General features: G+C 37.3%; 1 protein-coding gene across 3 annotated transcripts in view; it reads right to left on the bottom strand.

The window, feature by feature from the left end:
• WRN (WRN RecQ like helicase) overlaps window positions 1-17,811 on the bottom strand; it is a 164,628-nt gene that overhangs the window by 13,986 nt on the left and 132,831 nt on the right. For all 3 annotated transcript variants that reach the window (XM_045286810.1, XM_045286808.1, XM_045286811.1), the window contains exons 28-32: window positions 16,440-16,527; window positions 16,137-16,249; window positions 13,048-13,162; window positions 5,761-5,889; window positions 3,276-3,438 (exon numbers count right to left, since the gene is read on the bottom strand). In XM_045286810.1, the coding sequence (XP_045142745.1) occupies window positions 3,276-3,438; window positions 5,761-5,889; window positions 13,048-13,162; window positions 16,137-16,249; window positions 16,440-16,527 (608 nt within the window). The remainder of the gene's footprint in view (window positions 1-3,275; window positions 3,439-5,760; window positions 5,890-13,047; window positions 13,163-16,136; window positions 16,250-16,439; window positions 16,528-17,811) is intronic.

Consider the following 17,811-nt stretch of genomic DNA (forward strand, 5'->3'; position numbering starts at 1 on the left):
TAAGACCAAATCCTCCGAGAAGCAGGCTGCTGTCTTTCTCACAGGGAGTGGCTGGGGGGCGCAACTTGCTGACCTTTCAGTTCGCAGCCAGTCACTTAGCTCCTAACTGAAAGTCTGCAATGTTTGTAAGAGCAGCCAAGGAGAGGAAGGCTCTCAGTGAGATGGGCACAGGGCAGTAAGCCTAGCCACAGGGGCTCAAGCATTGGAACAATTGTGTGGATAGCACAGGACTGGGCAGTGCTTTGTTCTGTTAGGCTATGTTCTGTGTTCCCTTATGGGTCGGAAATGACTTGATCGCTAAAAGGAGAATTTCTTGTGTTTTATATATTTGACCTGGATTTAATATTTTAATATTTAAAACTATCAAACATAAGATTGAAACATAAGGCCAAATATAAAGGGTACTTTTAAGTACAAAGATATTAAGTGGAATATAAATTATTTTTCTTCAGCAAGTTAGAGGTATATCAATCCAATTCCTACACCAGGATCAGAAATTGCTTATTTCCTTTAAGTTAGTTGGCCGCACAACTTTCCCTAACAAGGTATTACACAAAGCCACTGTCTTCCAGTTTATTCCAACTCACAGAGACCCTACAAGACGAAGTAGAACTGCTCCATGAAGCTTGCATGACTGTTTGTAGGAGCACAGCCTCATCCTTTTCCTCGGAGCAGCCCGTGGCTCTGGCCCACAGAGTTTTCAGTTAGCATTGAGCATTGAGCATAACCACGGTGTCTGTCACCAGGGTTCCTCAAGGTGCAGCAGTGAAAAGGAAATTTGTTCAGCCCCTAACCTCGTACATGGTATCTGAAGAACTATTTCAGCTCTTCTCCTCAAGGAAAGGCACTCTGCTGGCCTGTGGGATAAGCAGGGGCTACCAATCATAGGGTCACTGGCTCAAATCCACCAGCAGCTCTAAGAGCCAAAAAGAAGCTGCTGCCTGCTTTGTCAAACTTGATGGTTTAGGAAACACTACGCGTCAGAATAAACTTCACGGCAGTAGATTCGCTGTTGTTTGGCACCACGAGCTCCGTGGCTGATGGTTAGAGCACACCAGCTGATTCACAGTCAGCGTCCGTAAAGACCAGCAGCCGCAGCCCCTTGGCGCAGCCCCATTCCGTCCTATAGGGTTGCGCTGAGTCAGCACGGACGAGACAGCAGTGGAGCTTAGGCCTCAGCTTCTCGTCTATGTAATCATTTCCCACTTGTCTTCCAAATCTAACTTCAGAACTACATGACTTAGACAGCAAATTAATAACAAGTCGATTTTTTTACCACACACAATTAAGACAAATAAAGAAGATGATGCTAATACATGGCTGAATAGTATAACCTGATTCTGTTATCATCTCCCCTTGCCAACAATGAGTTGAGATTAGAACACCCATTTATATCATTCAAGAGTATTTGCTCAAGAAATCTTTAGTAGATGGAATATATACATTTATTTATAATCTCCCTGAATTCTGTTATATATTTCCATGAAATATAGCTCTTACGCTTTCCTTTATGTATACCTATTTAATGGCTTTATATAGCTCTATTGACAGCCTTGGTTCTTACTAAGCTACACCATCTGTCGGTTTTCATGATGTAAAAGAGGGGCCAAATGACAACAAACATGACTATCAAGAGAAATAAGAAAAATAACACAAACCCTTTCAGAGAATACTGCCTGCCACTCAACATCTTGTTGGAAGATACATATCTTTTTAAATCCTGAGAGAAAATAAACTTATTTCAAAAATAATAGTAATTCCAGAGTATGAAAATCAAGAAAGCAATTGAGTCTTGGATTTTCCCAAAATCCTATTTTACTTTGCCTTGGAGAAATGAAGGTTTATAAAGCCAAAATTGATCCTACAAAGTAATTACTGTTTTCTTTCTTCAATTCTAACTCCTAGTGAAATGGCTGCTGCAGTAAGATTGAGATACCATTAGAAGAGTTGGCAAGCTTTCTTACATGACTCACATGTAAGTTACCTTGCTTATTTTGCCACAGCCTTACTGATTTAGAAACCGAATTTAACTAAGTCCCCCAAACACTGATTAACTGATTTGCAATGATAAGATCACAACTATCACAGGGATACTGTCTGAGATTGACATGAAGGCATTTTCCCTATAGACAGATATGGAAAATTCAATGTTAAGCAGAAAGTCAGGGGGTGATAAAGAAGCAGAATTAGTTGTTAATGAGTTGGCGTAACTTACAAAAGGGACCCTACTATCATTGAAGTCTCCCAGTCTCCTTGAGCCCCATTCCCCACTCCTGGAACATAGAGGGTCACTGCCCACATTGGATCTGTGTCCCTCCCTCCCTCCCTCTCCTCTGCTTCCCCTGCAACTGACAGTTGTGTTCTTCCTTCAGGCTTTCAGGCAAGTCTTGCTCCAGCCTGAGCATAATACTGCTATGTAAGGTACTTTGTATATCTTTCTCCAATCAATTAAACACAGTATTGATTGTGCTGCCAGGAGATGATCTTGTTTCCCCTATTTCCAAATTCTTAGCGAGAACCTTATAGTTATTCCCAAGTGGGGAAGAATTTGAGGCAATAAAAAGAAATGATTTGCACTGCAGCTTTGAAGGTAAGACTTAGGTATGATTACTGCCCTGTCTTGAAATCTCAGGTTTACTGGGTTATAAACACAACCAGTTCACATTTATACATCTGAAAGGAAGAAATACTTTAATGTACCTCATCTTTCCTTCTATAAGCCAGTGATCATAAACTGAAAATAGACAAAGAATTTTACAGGGCATGCAAAGGGACTGGATTTACACGAGCACCACTAAGTTCGACAGCACAGCGAGAGGCAGGAAAGTCCTCGGCAAGGGCCCTACACAATCTGGTCCATTCCTAGGACTTCATGGTGACTGTGCTGATCAGAAAGGCTACCAAACGGAAGGAGATAAGAAATCATCAAAATGCATGGATAGAACTTGGAGTCAGTATGCTATTGGGAATGAATATGGAATGTGTCCTTTTCAAGCGAAGAGGTAAAAACTTTAAGAGGGATGGAAGGGCACTATTTGGGGTGGGGTGGGGAAATTGTCATGTGAGGCTGTAAAAGACAATGACAATGTCTCAATACTAGTGAACAAGAAAGGCCGATTTTCTGAAACTGTACACAGGACTACTGAATAAGGTTTTTGTCGTAGCACACAGGGTTAACGATGTTCATGCCAAAGTATTAATGGATTGCGTGTTTACTTCATCTGGAGTTTGATGACTCAGTCATTAAGACTGCAGATGAGGGCCGTGCTTATCACCTGAGTTGACGGGAGGGTTTCGGATAACATCGGCAATAATCTTCTGAACCTCTGGAGTCAGGCCTGCTCGCTCCATATCGAGTGGGTAGTCAGCTTTCACCGCTTGGGATAAGTGCATGCCAACTGTGGTGAGAGGCAGCGTCCTGTTCTCAGCTATGTTCTTCTAAAGAAACAAGAGCAAAAGAACCAGTGAGCTTAGAACAGCTTTTAACACTATACACTACAGAGATTAAATGTCCCAAACCTCCACGTACTAAATCTCTCACGGAAATAAATCTTCACTAAAAATTTCACATTAAAAAGCAAAACAAAACCCACATTACAGAACTCCCACAAAAATCACCCAGCTTTAACTAAGAATTCAATCTTCATCTCTAATTCTATCCACTTAAAAACCTAGTAATGAATCTAACATTTTACATACTTCAAATAATATACGGTGTTTGTTTATATAAGTTCCTAAAAGCACATGTCCTAAATGCTTAGTGATAACAGTGCATTTATAATGAATTTTTGAGAATTTTTTTTACTGAGCGTTTAAAATTGGCTCTCCATAAAATAAGTATAAGATTTGCCATCCTTTTTCTACTATTGAACTTAAAATGAATTATGTTAAATTTTAAGGATCAAAACAAAACATTCACTGCTATAAGTCGATTCCGAAGGACAGTGTTAAATATTTACAAATCTCTTTAAAACAAACGTAATTCCAAATACATTTAAAACATGTAAAACTAAAATATACTTTAAGCATTCAGCGTTTAATCACTCGGCACTAAGTGATTTCAGGATGCTCTCTTTCAATATATTTTGAAAGTTTGAATTTGGACTGTATTCTCATGAATGTAGACACATTCCCAGAAAAGGGATTTAAAGCAACACTTTCATTAAATATCTCCCCCCTCTCTGCTAGGGTGCACCATGTGTGCATAATATCAGGGTTATTTGATATGAGGCATCAAATTACCTAAAGCTAATTGTATTATTCCTCCTGATTAATTAGTCCTTAGGCATGTTTAATTTGTGGTTAACTAGCAAGACCAACTCAAATTCCTGGGAGATGCAGCTAATTACACCCTCACATTACACACAAAATAGAACTAAGTAACAGCAAAAGACATACATGAAGATTTATCTCTTTATCCCCTTCATTATAAAAATGCAATATAATACAGGAAGCTTCATATCATGACTACATGAATGAGCTTTATTCAAATAAAACACCCACCATCAAATTTCTTAGTAACTGGAAGTTCAATTGTACATCTACACATGGCCAAATTGTGCATATACAGGCATACTTAACACATATATGAAGTTACAATTTACATGAAAGTTTGAATTTAAAATTCCTATTTACAGGCATTTTATTTGAAAATTAATCCAAAGGAATGATTGGTTTTCTTAATAAATGTTTTCTGTATATTTAATCAGAGAACTTGACCATCAAAATTAAAATACTTATTAGGTTATAAAGATAAGCTAAAAACTATTTATTCATCTATATTAGACCTTAACCAGAAGAAAAACTTTGTTATGTAGCTTAGAGGATAGAGACCGAGAATAAGAAAAACAGGCTTCGATCTAGCCTGTTTGAAATCAATGTAATGTCAGAGGGAATGGAATTCAAGTGAATTAAACTTAGCCAGAAGCTTCAACCTGCCAATATTTCAATAAGATATATTCTCCCTTTTGTATACAAGGGGGGAAAAAAATCAAGAGTCTTAAGGATTTATGGGAAGGATGAGGTGTGGCCATTTTTAGAAACTATATATTTTTTTCTCCAAGGGGCATTAACCCCACCAAATCCACTGTGTGGAGCAGATTCCCACACATAACCACCCTTGGAGCAGAGACAGACAATCTGTACGGAAGCACACGCATCAGCTTCCTGAAGAGCAACTGATGGGTTTGAACCACCAGTAGTTAAAAATAAACGGAACAGTATTAGAAGATACAGAGGAGAAAGCAAGTTTTCTTTTAACTTATTCCTAGTTTCTTAGATGGCTTTCCAGTAGGATGCTATGCTTTTTATATAATCAAGAATATGTAAATATGTACACATGTACATTTATGTTTGATTTACAAACTCTTCTGCATCTTCCTTGTTATTTTCCTTACTTCACAATGTACTGTGAAGATTGCGTATTAGTACACATACTAATTGTCTGTTAACTACTATTTACTTTTCAAGTCTGACAACATGGCCCCACAGTATCTCTGAGCTATAAATGTGCTTGTCAGTACTCCAGTAACAACTTCCATAACAGAATCATGATCACGCTATATTTGAAGCTGCTTATTAAACTGACAATGCTAGATTTAACAGAAAAAGAAAATGATACTCTGATGTAAAATTAAAGATAAAATGAGATTGTTAAGGTTAGAAGAAATTAATCTCGTCACACTTTTGATATTGAAAACTCAATAAAACACAAGTTTAGACAAACAAAAAAATGTCATCTAACTTTAAAGTAAGACTTACCAGAGACATCTTCTTTTCTTGAAATAATGAGTAAGTGATGGCCACAGATGGTGAAAGTGTGAGCCCTGCATTTTTCCTCCCCTCACTCTTCTGTCCTTCTTGAGGTTTTGAGCTTGGAAAAATGTCTATCTATAAAAATGTAAGTGCAGCACAAATGACCAATACTGCCAATGTAATAATCTATGAGGAGTTGTCAAAAAAATGGGAAAATTCCATGTTCCTTTTTTCCCATGAATTTTTTGAGGCTCCTTTGTATATAACATCAATATTCTAAAATGATATATAGTATATATCATTAGCCATTAGAAAAAAATTCAAAACAAAAAAACTCTAAATAAATAAAATATTTTCCTTATAGTGAAGAGATTAAATTTTAAAAAAATATATAGGGGTATTATTTTAAGTTTGTGGAAAATGAAATGAAAATATCATGGAATTTTTCCACACACTTTTTAAGCTGCCCCTCCCCTTGAGTCACAGGGTAGGTCTAGGCTGGAAGACATACACTGTTACTACCTGTGGCATCAAACATGCTTTTAGAATGAGGAAGGCACAGGCTGCCCTTAAGCCAGTGGTTCTCAACCTTCCGCGTGCCGCGACCCTCTAATACCGTTCCTCGTGTGGGGGTGACCCCCAACCATACAATTATTTTCACTGCTACTTCATTACTGTCATTTTGCTAATGTTATGAATCGGGCGACCCCAATGAAAGGGTCGTTTGACCTCCAAAGGGGCCGTGACCCACAGGTTGAGAACAGCTGCTTTAAGAAATAAGAGAAAATTAAAAATGAACTATTATAATGTGGATCAAGCATTGTATCTGCCTCTGTAAAGTAACTCCCTGAAAGAATTGCTATCCAAATTTAGGTAATTTAACAATAAAATTTGCTAATGCATAAGGAGAAACGGTATAACTGACTACATACAGTTGAAAGAGACATAATATGCAAACTGAAACTCCAAACTTGAAGCATTAGGTAAAATTTGAAATATGGTTCTCTTCTTATGTGAAATGTAAAAGAAAAAAAGAAAAGACTAAAAGATTAAGACTAATGAAAATATTTTTTTAAATAAGCACAACAAAATGTAGAGACCAAGTAATAGTTTTCAAATACACATGGGTAAAGAATGTCATCTCCAAATTGCCTATCTTACCTTCTAAAACCTAAGAACCAATACTAAATTACAATAACCAAATCCAGAGGACCTGGCTTATAACCTGAACTAGTCCATTTCTACCCAAAACAAAACTCAGGTCTGCAGAGCAGTATACATATTCCAGGGACAAATGCGGGTGAGTAAGCAGGAAAGATAGACCCCACCATTACAAGACTTGTGGGATCCAGATTGTTTCTCAAACTCACTGCCATAGAATCCATGCCAGCTAGTGACCGGATACGGCAGGGTGGAACTTCTCCTGTGAGTTTCAGAGATTGCAACTCTTCCTGGGAGTAGAAAGCCCGTCTTTCACCCTTGGGAGTAGCTGGGGGTTTCAAACTGCTGACCCTGCAGTTACCAGACCAATGCATAACCTCCCAAATTTCCAAGAGAAAACATTTTTTAGACAAATTAAAATTAAGTCTTTCCATGTGACATCTTACCATTTTCAAATTATGGCTGTGGTTTCCTGGAAACGCCTACAAGCAACCTCTCACCCATATTTCCCAGGATTATAGTGTAGTCTATATACAGTGAGGCAATAATAAGATATCCCTAAATCAAAACCTTAAAAATGTGAGTTCAATGTAGATCCGGGGAGAGTTTATGGAAAAAATCATGAGATTTAGAAATGTGTGACTAAATAGCTTTGGAACATCTCCAACAATCAGCAAAGCAATCTGAGAGTAATAATCTCAGGAAAGTGGGTTAGAATGTGCTTTTACTATGCAAAAGCCTAATTGATTTCATGATATTCTGGTCTAGATAAAAGACTATATGAACAGAAAGTACTCGGGGAAATATATGATGGAAAAGTCAGAAGGACAAATGCATGATGCATATGCAAGCACTATTCAGATGAGAAATCATGACTGACTAGATTTAAATATTACAGTTTCCTTGGTAAGGAGAACCTTATAATGGATGAGAAATCCCTCGATTTATCTTTATTGCAGAGATACTACTTAAGATGATCAGAATTTCCCAGGCTTGCTAAACAACTTTCAGATAAGCTGCTTCTCAACAACTTTTCTATAGGAGAGAATGCACTGATTGGGCTAAGTGCAACTTGCCTTTTTTTTTTTTTTTTTTAATAATTTTATTGAGGGTTCGTACAACTCTTATCCCAATCCATACATACATCCATTATGTCAAGCACATTTGTACACTTGTTGCCATCATTATTCTCAAAACATTTGCTTTCTGCTTGAGCCCTTGGTATCAGCTAATTTTTTCCCCGCCACTCCCATGGCCCCCTCTCTCATGATCCCTTGATAATTTATAAATGATTATTATTTTGTCATATCTTACCCACTTCCTTCACCCACTTTTCTGTTGTCCATCCCCCAGGAAGGAGGCCATATGTACATCCTTGCAATCAGTTCCGCCCTTCCACCCCACCCTCCCTCCATCCTCCCAGTATTGCTACTCTCAGCACTGCTCCTGAAGGGATCATCTGTCCTGGATTCCCTGAATTTCCAATTCCTATCTGTACCAGTGTACATCCTCTGATCTAGCCGGATATGTAAGGTAGAATTGAGATGATGATAGTGTGTGTGTGTGTGTGTGGGGGGGGGGAGCATTTAAGAACTAGAGGAAAGTTGTATGTTTCTTTGTTGCTACACTGCATTGACTGACTCGTCTGCTCCACACAACCCTTCTGTAAAGGGATGTCGAGTTGCCTACAGATAGGTCTTGGGTCCCCGATCTGCACTCCCCCCTCATTCACAATGATCTGATTTCTTGTTCTTTGATGCCCGATACCTGATCCTTTCGACACCTCATGATCACGAAGGCTGGTGTGCTTCTTCCATGTGGGCCTTGTTGTTTCTGAGCTAGATGGCCGTTTGTTATCTTCAAGCCTTTAAGACCCCAGACGCTATATTTTTTGATAGCCGGGCACCATCAGCCTTCTTCACCACATTTGCTTATGCACACGTTTGTATCACAGAGGTGAGCACACAATGATATGATTTTTTTGTTCTTTGATGCCTGATAACTGATCTCTTTAGCACCTGGTGATCACATGGGCTGGTGTGCTTCTTCCATGTGGGCTTTGTTGCTTCTGAGCTAGATGGCTGCTTGTTTACCTGCAAGTCTTTAAGACCCTAGAAGGTGAGCATCATGGAATGCCAGTTTAATAGAACAAAGTATTCTTACATTGAAGGAGTACTTGAGTGGAGGCCCAATGTCCATCTGCTACCTTAATACTAAACCTATAAATATATGCACATAGATCTATTTCCCCATCATCATATGTAAATATATTTCCATATGTACATGCCTTTATTTAGACCTCTATAAATGCCCATTTGCCTCCTCATTCTTTCCACTATTTCCTTTTACTTTCCTCTTGTCCCACTATCATGCTCAGCTTTCATTTGGGTTTCAGCAATTCCTCTCAGTTATATTACCCTTGATCACACCCTTCCAGGCCTCCTACACCCTCCTCACCACTGATTTGGATCACTTGTTGTTCCCTTGTCCCTGGGTTTGTTAATACCACTTCCTTTCCCCCGACCTGCTCCTCTCCTATGTCCCCCCAGAACCGTCAGTCGCATTGTTCTCTCCTCCAGATTGTTCATCCAGCCTATCTTTTTTAGACAGAGCTTTGAAGATAATAACGTGCACAAAAACAAGACAGAGCAAAACAAAGAAAAGAAAACAAAACAACAACAACAAAAAGTCAATGAAACAGCAACAACAACAATAACAATGAAAAGTCTGTTTTTCAAGGACTGTTTGTTGGCCTTTAGGAGTGTTTTCCAGACTTATCTGATAGGGTGCCATGCCCTGGCCCCAAAGTCTATTTTTGGTATTCCCTGGGGACTTCATTGCTCTGTTCCTCTTGGTGTTCTGTTGCACACCCTTAGTGTTTTGCCTCAGTGTGGTAGGATCAGATCCGGCACAATTCCCACAGTGTATCTCCATTGTTGTACTCTGTAAGGCTATGAGTCGGTGAGGGATGTCATGTCTCATAGTGGGGACAGCCATATAGTCTTCTCTGTGGATTGGCTGCTCTGAGCGAGAATATTGTCCTCAAGGCTTGGTGGGCCAAGTGCAACTTTCCTGTTCAATTCTTCACCATAAATTTTTGTATTTATATATACATGTGCACATTCATAAAATCAGGTTCACAAAAATGGATTATGCAAGTTGACCCCAAAAGAGAACTACTCTGTAGGAGACAACACCATCTTGCAAGGATGATGACTAAAGGTCCATCCTGGCCTGTGGCAAATGGCACCAGTCTGAGAAACCAGCTAGGTCTGTTTCCCCAGAAACACCTATTCTGTCTAGATGCCTACCCTCTGAAAATTGCAGTATGCAGCTATTCTGAAGTTTTAAGTTTAAAAAGAAATGACACATGTAACACCTGGTTTATTTCTGAGACAATTCTATGAGGGGGCTTCAAAAAGTATGTGAAAGACATCCGTTTTTTAAAAGATTAATGGAATGTTTCCAGGAACTTTTTGAAGACCGCTTGTCTGTTAAGAATACCAGATCCCCATCTCTAGAGTTACTTGATTACAATTGTCTATGGTAATTACACAATTTCATTTCAACTTGATAAACAGAATGAAGAGGTGGAGTCTAGCCTGTCAGCCAGGTCAAAGCCTCTCTTCTTCCCTGGAGGCAGGACAGATTTGCTGCTACACATTCATGTTGAAGAGACACATGTAGCCAGCCTGATGACAGCCAGAGCCTGGGGATGCGCCTACCACCATTTGGATCCACAGGACTTCCTACCCACCAACCTGTGATCTTCCTGCATTTGGCATCATTGCATGTGCTGCGTGAGTTGAAGAGGAATTTGTGGACTAGTATTGGACATATGGGCTAATATCGGACTTAAGGACTTGATCTGGACTGGGCTGGGATCTTTTCTTAATACACAATTGCTCTTTGATATAAAGCTCTGTCTTACACATGAGTGTCTCTGGATTTGTTTCTCTAGGCTACCCAGACTAACACATAGTCTTTTTGATTGACAGGAGTGTATAACAGAATCTTCTTCTATATGCTTTATGATGTCTCAGAAAAGCAGGTCTGGTAAACATATTTTATTCCTTTATAATTCAAGTAATAATTCAAATAATGGAAATAATTCAAGTTCTAAAATTAGGTAACATATATGACATGGAATTGCCAAACAGAAAAATATATATTCCTCATCAATAATACAGTTTTTAATTAAAATCCCAAAATGACAACTATGAGAAAAAACTACTAAATGTCTTTTCCAAAGAAAAGCTCATAAATATTCTTCCTCATGTACCTATACAGCCTCATATAACAGGCAGCAATGATAAATAACCTTATCAAGATGATACCAGTATTATTACTCAAGGCAATAGGCACTTCCTTAATCTTATAAATTTGCTTGTTACAGGTTTTATTATGCCAGCATTATATATTTATACATTATGGTTCTAATCTATCTTTCACGTTTGGTTAAAAGGACTGATCTCTTTTTACATACTTTGCTAAGTAGCTGCCAACTATTATTCATTCATCTTTGGTGGCAGGGGACACTAAAAACATTATCATTTTCATAAAATATATTTCTATTAAATTACTTTAATATACTTTCCCTAAATGGCCATCCTAAATGGATTTAACACTCATATGCTTATATTTGTAACTTCTGACTTATATTATGACAGTATTTTTGCTTCAATTCAAAATTTTAAGCAAATTAAAAAACAAAGTTATGAGTAATAAATAAAACATTAATGTGCATTCATTTCTTTCTTTAATAAATGGCTTCAATTTCCCAAATAGCCCAGGCTTAATTCTGAATAATATAAACCAGCAGTCGTTTTCTCCATTCAGACAGTGCAAAAACGCTTCCTCCCTTCTCTTTGCATCATTGCTCTTTTTAAAGGGCCTTTTCTGAAGAGGCTGCAGTTAGAAAGGACAACTTTTCACTATTAAAAAATACCACCACTTCATAAAAGACAATAATACTATCAAATGCCTGAAGAGAGGGTTCTTACTCACTTCCTGCCTGCAGGTATGGTATTCTTTATCAAATGATTGAGACATTACCCTTTCATTTCCCCAAATATCCAAAATGAAATATAAGAAATTTCATGTGGTATCATGTATGAATATGAAAAGAAAGTTTTTCCAAAGGCATTTTATACCTAAAGAGAATACTACATATAAAGTGCAAAAGAGTTTTCTATTGTAGCTGAAAAATATTTTTTCTAATATGAGCTCCAAATGGGTCTTCCCAAATTTCCAAGATCACTTCGTAGTAGAACATGATCTTCAGACTAACTCTGCTAACTTTTAACAAGTATCCACTGCCTTTTACCTTTCTCCTTCCAGCCTTTGTTTTCTTTTATGGGTGGGAAAGTATGTTTTCTATTGTGAAGACGAGGAAATGGAGACCCTAAGAAGTAGAGAATGCACGCAAGCTCATCTAGAAAAGCAGGGGAGCATGGAGAATGTGATTCCCTGACTCTAGTCCACCAGCTTCCCACTCCCTCAGCTGTCACCTGCCTCGCTTTCTCTGAGGGAATAGCTGGCACAGAGACTGCATGTGGAATCAAAGACATCAAGATAAACAATCCTCATGCACACAGTCACGTAGGGTAAAGCGAGAATAAAAGGAAGTGAAGAAACACTACTAAGCTTGATAAGAATAACATAAAATCTAACTTCAAAAGACAACACAATTGGAAGGAAAGAGGAGGTGGGGAATATGTCAAACATTAGAAAAGCCAAGTGGCTTTGACTTTTATCAGCTGCCACGAAGTATAAAATTGCAGCATTCCATTTTAAAGATCATACTTGAAAGTGAAAGTCAGAGTTTCTCACCCTGAACTATGGGAAGCAGGTGGGGGGGGGGCTTCAAAAGGTATGTGGGGGGAAAAAATCCATTTTTAAACATTCTGTTTTGTTCACCACCAACTCATGGGCAGCCTGGATAATAACTTTAGTAGAAGCTTAAAATTTAGGTAGCCAACAAGTCTTTACTGATTTACTATGGAAACACTCTACACCCATTTTCCAGGTATCTAATAGGAAAGGCAAATAAAAGGAGATTATGTTGCTTTTGAGGCATGCTTTTGAAATGATAAAAACATGCATATTCTCCTGCAAACCACAATCATTTACCTGAAGACTATTTTCGTGGCAGAATTGTTTGATGACTTCCAATAGAGTTGTCAACATAGTAGCTTTTCCTTCAGAAACACCATCTATCTTTTTCAAATTTTCAATTGTAGTAGGTCTGTGGTTAAAAAAAATTTTTTTTTAAATATATATATATGAAAATGCAGAAGCATTATCACTTTAGCAACATTGGATGTATTCTGATTTTTAAGTGTATATTTTTATAAAATTGCTATATATTTAATTTCATTTAAAAACAACAACAAAACAATGTAAAATACACGTTAATCCTATTTTATAATTACTTTCCACCATTTCAAAATGTTCTGTTTCAGCAATTTAACAATAAAGACAAAGCCACCATCAGCAATGTAAAATGATAGTAGTTGGTGGACAGGTTAATGTCAGAAAGAAACAGGCTAATCTCTAATCTTCTACTCTACTACTGATATTACAGTTGTTATATTTTTACAGACATAACAAGGTAAACTATTTGGCTCTGGAAAGATGTTTACTTGTGTTTCATTGACTATTTAAAGACATTCAACATTGTTGGTCATAACAAGTTATGGATAGCCTTAAGAATGGGAACTCCAGAACAGTTCACTGGGGTCATGGTGCAGCTGTACATGGATCAAGAAACAGTTGTGTGAATCAGGAAGGTGTGTGTCAGGGTTGTATCTCTTCACCATACTTATTTAATCTGTATGGTAAGCAAATCATCAGAGAAGCTGGATTATAAGATGAAGAATGTAGCCACAGGATTGGAGGAAGGCTTATTAACAACCTTTGATAAGCAGATGACACAATCTTGCTTGCTGAAAAGTGAGGACAACTTGAAGCACTTGCTGATGAGGATCAAGGATTGCAGCCTACACTATGTATTACAACTCAATGTCACAAAGATCAAAATCCTAGACCAAGAGGTAACATCATAATAAATGGAGAAAAGCTTAAAGTTGTAAGGATTTCATTTTGCTTGGATCCACAATCAATGCCCATGAAAGCATCAGTCAAGAGATCAAAAGACGTATTGCATTAGGTAAGTCTGCTGCACAAAACCTCATTAGGGTGTTGAAAATCAAGGATGCTTCTTTAAGAACTGAGGTGAACCTGACACAAGCCATGGTATTTTCAATTGCTTCATATGCATGTGAAAGTTGGGCACTGAATAAAGAAGAATGAAGAAAAATTGATGCATTCAACTATAGCGTTGGCGAAGAATACTGAAAGTAGCATGGACTGCCAAAAGAACAAACAGATCTGTCTTGGAACAAATATGGCCAGAAAGCGCTTTAGAGGCAAGGATGGCGAGACCTCAGCTCAAGCACTTTGGACACGCTGTCAGGAGAGATCATTTCCTAGACCCTAGAGAAGGACAGCATGCTTGGTAAAGTGGAGGGGCAGTGAAAAGAGGAAAAAAGCTTTCAATGAGATGGATGACACATTGGCTACAACAATGGACTCCAACAGTTGTGAAGATGGTGCAGGGCTGCGGGTATTTAGTTCTGTCACACATAAGGTCAAAATGCGTCAGAATTAGTTTGATGGCATTTAACAACAATCAACGCCACAAACTGACGACAACTAAGAGGCTATGGAATTCTTAGTCTCACTTATTATTTTCTTCCACAAAGTTGTTTTACTATATAGTAAACTTTGCAACTGCTATGGACTTTTAGCTAAATATTTCCTAACATGTATAATATCTAAGACAACTAAGACAACTTAGAACACTGTCTTCTTTGTGAAATTCGGCCAATATCATGATTACATTTTTCCCTTTAAATATTTTCTCTAAATGGTAAAGGTTAGCCCGAGTATATTTATTTTTAATAGTCTAAATATAGGCTATAAGTAGTACGTAAGAATCATTAGGTAATTCTAAATTTATCTCTGGGATAAAATTTAGTGATAGCTGCCATATTTTAAAAGCAAACATCAAGTTGAATATTATTACCAAACTACTATTTTTTTAAACAATTTCTTCTGTAAATATTATAACAACAAATGTCTATCATTAACAACAACAAACTATAATTTAAGCATTGTTTTTGCTAAGTGCCATAGAAGCAATGCATCTAAAAGTCCTTTATGAATTCAAGAGAGGAATTACTTTGCAGACAAGGCTGTGGAAGATTTCATTAAGTAGTAAAAAACTAGATCTCTATGGAGTTCATAAAATAATTTTGGGGTAATTCAAGAAATACTGCATATTATACTGTAAATAAGTATGTGGATGATGAAAAGTATCTTCAATAAATGGTATATAAATAAAAGTAAGATGACAATTCAAAATTTCATGACTTAGATGGAAACATAAATTTAAGTCCATAAATTCTAGACTAAAGAAGTGAGCACAGGGGAAATCATTTAAGTAGTGTCAGAACATGAAAAAGATTAACTTGTAGCTCTTTTAAACCAAAATCAAAAAACCAGTTTCCATTAAGTTAATTCTGATTCATAGCACGAGCGGTGCATTAGAATAGTCTGTGCTCCAATGGCTGTGCTCATTATTAAGAAGTAGATGGCCAGGCATGTCTTTCATGTCACCTCTTGGTAATTTTGAACTAACTCTTTGCTTAGTAGTTGAGCAATGAACTGTCTGCACCACTCAGACTCCTTGCTATTCATACATTAAATGAAATTAGGAGACTGAAAAAAAAAGACTACTTAGGAAGCCAAAATGGAATGTCCAGGAAGAGGGAACAAGTCATAGATTCACAAGGAACATCTAAATGAAAAGGTCTGGGACCAGTTTGAAGAAAGGAGGGCTATGGGAGTAAGATTAACAAAAATAAGTCATTAAGAAATAAGAGTTCGTACTTGGATAAAGTGTGTGCTTTGAGGACAGATGGGAAATGAGTTCAATTTTTCATATTCTGAGTTATCACTGAAAACATAGTTGTTTTCATTCATGTAGAAACATGAAGTTAACAGATTCACAAAGAGATAGTGGTCCAAGAATGAGGAATTTGGGAATAAGTCATAATGTGATAGTTGAAGTCATGGTCTGTATTATATAATGACATTCTACAAATCTATTATGCTACAAGAAAATCAATCATCATATATTCAAATAGATTGTTTACCTAATTTTGGCCATCTCCAGTAGTATCTTATTTGTTGCCAGAATAGCTGGAGGAATATCCATTTTATTGGACTGTTTCTGCCTGGCTTCTACCAATTTGCCATATAGCATTGTCTGAACAAAAAAACAAATAAACAACTCAACACTTCGTAAAGTACAAAGAAAAATCTAGGCTTTCATTTTTAGTACTTCACTTGCCCTTTAATAGAGGTGGGGGGGGGGGGACCCAAACTCTAAACTATATCTTAGATTATAATAGAATCTTAAGCATGATTAGAATCCTAACATTTTTACAAAGCCTTACCTGAATTTCTTGTTCTCGGGCTGAAATAACAGGTTCCAGGGACTTGCAAAATCCAGGAAGACATTTTCCTGGGGATGGCACCATGATACTAACAAATTTAAAGGAAAATAAAGAATGAAAGAAAATTCTCTTTCTCCCGGTTGATTTTTTATTTTGCCTCCAACTAAAGAATATATTTCCAAGTCAATATAATATCTTTTCTGTGCAAGACCGGTAAGGCGGACAGATTGTGAATACTTTGGGTCAAGCACACACATTAGAATGGTAAGGTTAATGGAGTTCATCACAAAACTGACAAATAATTTTTGTCCCATCCCCTTCCTAAACCAAATGCTTTGGGGGGAAAAAATACTCTTTAACCATAATGAAGAAAGATAACTCAAAAATAAATAAATAAAAGGGCTATCTGATCTATAAAGAAGCAATCTGTGACACCAGTAATTTTTGTTGAGTGAAAGACAGCACAGGATTAATCAAATTGTTCAAAACATTTTTTCTACAACAAATGAAAATCAGACAAAAAATGTAATTTTGCTTCTGATGCTGGATTAAAATTTTGAAAACAAAATTAGGTGGCAGGTGCTAGTCACCAAACTGGATAAAACTCTAATTACAAATGAGAAAGGTTATGAAACTTATACTGCATACAAAGCTGAAAATATCTAGTATATGCCAGTGTATACAGACCAAAGTTCATAGCAGTTTCCAGAGCATTCCCTGAGAGGTGCAAAAGGCTGGATGTTCAAGTTCACCCACAGAGGCACCACGGTAGGCAGGCCTGATGAGCTACTTCCAAAACATTAGCCACTGAAAACCCAGGGAGTGCGGTTCTACTTGAACACATGCAGGGCCTCTGTGAGTTGGAGTCATACTGGTGCCTACAGCTATCATAGGGACAAAGGGAGGAGAAAGATATCTGAGCTTCTTTCAGGGTGATAGGAAATTTAGAAACAAATTATAGAGATGGATAAGCATCAATAATGCTGCTGATTTTACATACGAAGGAACATTGGAATTTCAAACACACAAATTTATGACAGTTTTTCAAATGACATAACATGGACAACACAAAATGTATTCCTATTCTCTTTTGGAGGCGGGAGGTGTGGGAGATGGGATGAAGAACAAACTTGATTGATTTTGAAGAAATGTTTACTGATTTCTCTGTTGCTTAGCGTTCACAACTACACTGTAGGACTTTATTTTCAGTTATAAATTGTACAACTAAAATAAATAGCAAGAGGAAAGACAAATCTAGTTCACAGAATAAGGTAACTTATTTGATTTAAATTATGCAAATCGTTCAGTTGCTGTACTATGTGGAAGATTCTAGTTTAAATTATTTTACAAGGAAGCTATCCTAGCAAAATTT

Source organism: Echinops telfairi, unplaced genomic scaffold (genome assembly GCF_000313985.2).
Source record: "Echinops telfairi isolate 266 unplaced genomic scaffold, ASM31398v2 ScPeMD7_9;HRSCAF=40, whole genome shotgun sequence".
In the NCBI taxonomy this organism is placed as follows: domain Eukaryota; kingdom Metazoa; phylum Chordata; class Mammalia; order Afrosoricida; family Tenrecidae; genus Echinops; species Echinops telfairi.